This window comes from Ctenocephalides felis, unplaced genomic scaffold (assembly GCF_003426905.1).
Source record: "Ctenocephalides felis isolate EL2017-DRISC unplaced genomic scaffold, ASM342690v1 CF-g0.4_SCAFFOLD_01170, whole genome shotgun sequence".
NCBI classification, from domain to species: Eukaryota; Metazoa; Arthropoda; class Insecta; order Siphonaptera; family Pulicidae; genus Ctenocephalides; species Ctenocephalides felis.
In genome coordinates, this window is record NW_020537324.1 from 61813770 (window position 1) to 61817959 (window position 4190).

General features: G+C 26.9%; 2 protein-coding genes across 2 annotated transcripts; one reads left to right on the forward strand and one right to left on the reverse strand.

Annotated features, from left to right (window-relative positions):
- The first annotated feature begins 945 nt into the window (after nt 1-945).
- LOC113366758 (DNA-directed RNA polymerase III subunit RPC8-like) lies at nt 946-2006 on the forward strand. Its single transcript, XM_026608414.1, has 5 exons — nt 946-1102; nt 1161-1344; nt 1412-1552; nt 1757-1887; nt 1953-2006. Exons 1-5 carry the CDS (start codon nt 992-994, stop codon nt 2004-2006), a joined length of 621 nt encoding a protein of 206 aa, XP_026464199.1. The 5' UTR covers nt 946-991.
- A 78-nt stretch (nt 2007-2084) lies between these two features.
- On the reverse strand, nt 2085-3208 carry LOC113367500 (enoyl-CoA delta isomerase 2, mitochondrial-like). The gene is given in 4 exon segments (XM_026609102.1): nt 2085-2384; nt 2568-2657; nt 2716-2886; nt 2889-3208. Coding segments are annotated over 4 exon segments (792 nt in total). The 5' UTR covers nt 3120-3208.
- Nucleotides 3209-4190: the final 982 nt, after the last annotated feature.

Here is a 4190-nt window from a genome sequence, read left to right on the forward strand (position 1 = left end):
ATTCTTAAGTAAGGAAAATTAGATTTCCACGTTTTGGATTCTTGTTGAAGTAAATTTGTAGTCTTAAAACTATTTGGTTCATCTTCATACAAGCAGGATTTAAAGCGTTCATATTGTTCAAATCTACTATTTGATTGATGTCCTGAAATGTTAATAGAAAAAATTGTATGATTTGAAAAAAGAAGGGTATATTTTTTTTAATTTCTAGTTCTATAAAATTTACCATCTTTTGGTTGGACATCATCATCGAGATATAGATTCATATTTCAATGGAAGTAAAAGTATTTACAAAAACAATATTGCACCAAAATATTTTTGACTATTTCATGTCATTGACAGTTAAAAATTTAATTAAATTTTGCACTTTATAATGTTCATTAATAATAAAAAAAGTAAAAATATATATTGCATTTTATTCTTCTAACATGATAAACTTTTCACGTTTTATTTAACCAATGCTCACTAGAATGTTTTATGGTAACATTAAATAATATTATTACTGTTAAATTTATAACATAAAGTGACATCGTGATTTTAGAAAACAACTTGAATAACCATGGTAACGTCAACAACCAACAAAAAAGAAACAGTTTCATACTTAATGCGGATGTAGAAAAACCAACAATATAAAAATACTAATGTCTAAATAAAATTAGAATATAAATTAAAATATTTGCTTTTAATTTCCAGTTATAATTAAGAATCGCCGTATAATTAATTGCTAGATTATATAACTAAAATAAACATGTTTGTATTTTATAAATTTTTATGCCGTTACATATCAAATTATAATATTATGATGTTGGTGGCCCTTTGGTCTTGTACGCAACAGGCAAAAACATAACCTCAAAATGATTTAACTAATTTTTAACCTAATAATATGTATTATTCTGCCTGTGAATGGCTAAAATCTATTTATTTATATTCTATATAACAAACCTTGTATTTAGTTATTAGTATAGGAGTCTTTTATTGGCATTTTTGGAGTATAATGTTTGTTTTATCTGAATTCAAAGACGTTGTCAGAATAACTTCCGATTTATTCCATTTGCCTTTCAAAGATGCTATAATCGATGAATTAAATTCTAAATTAGCTAATAAAGTAAATATTTAAAACATATATAGTGTTAGCATGTACTAATTACTTATATTCGTAACAGGTTGTGTTAAATGTTGGACTTTGTATAGCACTTTACGACATTATTGAAATTAAAGACTCCGTCATATTACCTGGAGATGGATCTTCTTACACCGAAGTCAGATTTAGATATATAGTATTTCGTCCATTTATTGATGAGCTTATAATAGGAAAAATTAAGAGCTGCAGTAGTGATGGTGTAATAGGTGAATAATTTAATTATCAATCGATGTAAACTATCATTGAATTCTCACTAATAGCTAATCATTTTAGTAACTGTAGGATTTTTTGATGATATAATAATACAACCGAAAGATTTGCAACATAAGTCTAGATTTGATGAAATTGAGCAGGCTTGGATATGGGAGTATGATTTAGGAGACGGAACTACACATGATCTGTACATGGATATTGGTATGTAATATTCTTACCCTAGTTTAATTTTTATCAGATTCACCATAATCGTAATGTTAATAGGCTACAATTTTATTTCAACGCTCTTTCTTTGAACACCACTGTTATTATAGAAAATTAAAGCCTTATATATACTGAAAATATGAAAAATTGCAATAAATTTCCCTGCAAAAAAATTTCTTTAAATAATTTATAAAAATTTAGGTGAAAAGATAAGATTTAGAGTTACATCTGAGATTTTTCAAGAGACTTCTCCAGATATAGGTCCACCTACTGGACAACCTTCTACCAGTACTAATGCTGATGATGCTTTGAGAGTCGCATACAAAATAACTGTAATTATGATTTTGTTATTAGCATTAATTTATGTATGTCTATATTATTTCTTTATTTTTTGCAGGCAACTATTTGTGAACCTGGTCTAGGCCTCCTTTCTTGGTGGAATCAGAAATAATGACAAATAGAATTAGAATTTGCATATTTATAATATAATTTAAAATATAAAATTTATAAAAATATATAATATTACTCTTTACAATTTGCTTTTCCTCCTGCTCATAAAATTCATAACTGCTGTAATTGCTTCTTCAGAAACTTTTCTTTCATTTAGTGTCATAGTTTCTAATTCATGAGCAATTCTCAATTTTTCTTGTTCAAATCTTTTGATTAACTTTTTAGACTCAATTACTGATTGCAGAGGCAACAAAGAAAGGTCCTCTAATTTGGACCAAATGTTGGATAAAGAATTCTTGGAGAATAATTCAGATACAAATCCTAATTTATAAGCTTCTTCAGATGTAAGTTTGTAATTTAGAAGCAACATTTCATTGGCCTAAAAGAAACAGATCTGTATATGTTGTTTGATAGATTAACTTTATATTATTGGGAAAATTGCATAAAATTTTTACATTAAAAACTATTTTCAATTTAATCTTATCTCAATATTGGCATAAAAGCAATTGATTTAAAAAAAATAGGAGCTAGTTTCCCATTTCCTTTAATAAATTATAAAAACCTTGCTTTTCCCCAGAATTCTTGGAAAAGTATATGAAGAACAACCTTCTGGATTCAAAGCCATGCTCGTAAATGGTGTATGAAAGTAAGCCTTGAAATTAAAATTAAATAAATACTGCAGAGATTATAATAAAATTGATTCTACTTACTGTCTCCGATGCATATATGACATCACAAATAGCAGCTGTTGTAGCAGCCACTCCAATGCACGGACCATTAACAACAGCGATTAAAATTTTGGGAAAATTAATAAATGCATTTATAAAATTCTCAAACATGTGAGAAGATTCTCTGGCTTGTTCATCAACATTGTCAGCAGAAAGTACTTCCATAAAAAATTATTTAAATCATTACCAGAGCTGTAAAAGTCTCCGCTACCAGTTATTGCTGTTATTAAAATATTATTGTTTTCAGCAGCTTCATTGAGGGCATTTGTTAATTCAAGGTACATTTCTCTATTGAAAGCATTCTTCTTCTCTGGTCGGTTTAAAGTGATTATTAACAATCTTTTTTGAGTTGTTATTTTCAAAGTTTTGTATGGTCCCATAATCATTTAATTAAATGAAACTACAAAACTAATTTTTGATATTATAGAAATAAAATATAATTACTTATGAATGACACTATTATTTAAAAAATTTATTATTGATACTATCAGTTAAAAATCAAAGTGCAAAGGCTGCGAAATTAGCAATACGAAGTTTATGAACTGAAGTTAACCTCAAATGTCAAAAATGACAGTTTGATAAATAAACACGATCAACTCCCTAGACAATATAATAATAATGATAAACACAATTGAATTTTGATTTTTGGATATAGATAATAATATTTATATTAAATTGCATTGCTCATCTTAATATAGCACGTCTTTAAAATGTACGAAAAAAATAATTCAACAATATTGTGTTGCTAAAACATAGTTGTCGTCACTATAAATAATTATAATCATTAGGACCGAAGTTTTTTGACTAATACATTCCTCATAATGCCCGAATTTTTAGCAGAGAATAACCCTTGTGGTCAGCAAATATTAAATCTAGTTTCATGTGGAAATGCAATTATTGCTGAACTTCTACGATTAAAAGACTACGTACCATCAGTTTTAGGTAAACTACTAATTATAAAATTGCAAAAAAAGAAAATAGTATAAAACATGTTTTAATGGTTTCAGACTCGATTGTAAAGCTGACCAAGTCAAATATGCAGATATTATTTTTGATTTTACATATTTCAAATGCCCCGAGGCACATGAAACAAAAATTGAAAAGAATACTGTAAGATTATGCCAAGTTTAATTTGTACCCATATTTTATAAGATATGTACATAAATATTATTATATTTGAATATTTATATAGGATTTACAAGACATTGATGAAGAATTTAGAGAAAATAACATGAAAGTTATTACCAGATTTTATTTTGCATTCGAAAGTATCTATCAATATATATGTAATTTAAATGGATTTCTGGCAGAACTCAATGATGGAGTTTTTATCCATCATACTTTAGATAGCATAATTCAAGATGCTGAAGGGAAACAATTACTGGTAAGTTATAGTGATTTATCATGAATTATTTAAATTTTAGAAGTTAATTTTGCATATTTCAGTGTGAAGCATT

Excerpts from the sequence above, each read along its gene's own strand:
- LOC113366758 (XM_026608414.1), top strand. The coding sequence starts at position 992 with ATGTTTGTTTTATCTGAATTCAAAGACGTTGTCAGAATAACTTCCGAT. Across the intron at positions 1,553-1,756 it reads TGATCTGTACATGGATATTG|GTGAAAAGATAAGATTTAGA; the intron begins GTATGTAATATT and ends ATAAAAATTTAG. Across the intron at positions 1,888-1,952 it reads GAGTCGCATACAAAATAACT|GCAACTATTTGTGAACCTGG; the intron begins GTAATTATGATT and ends TATTTTTTGCAG.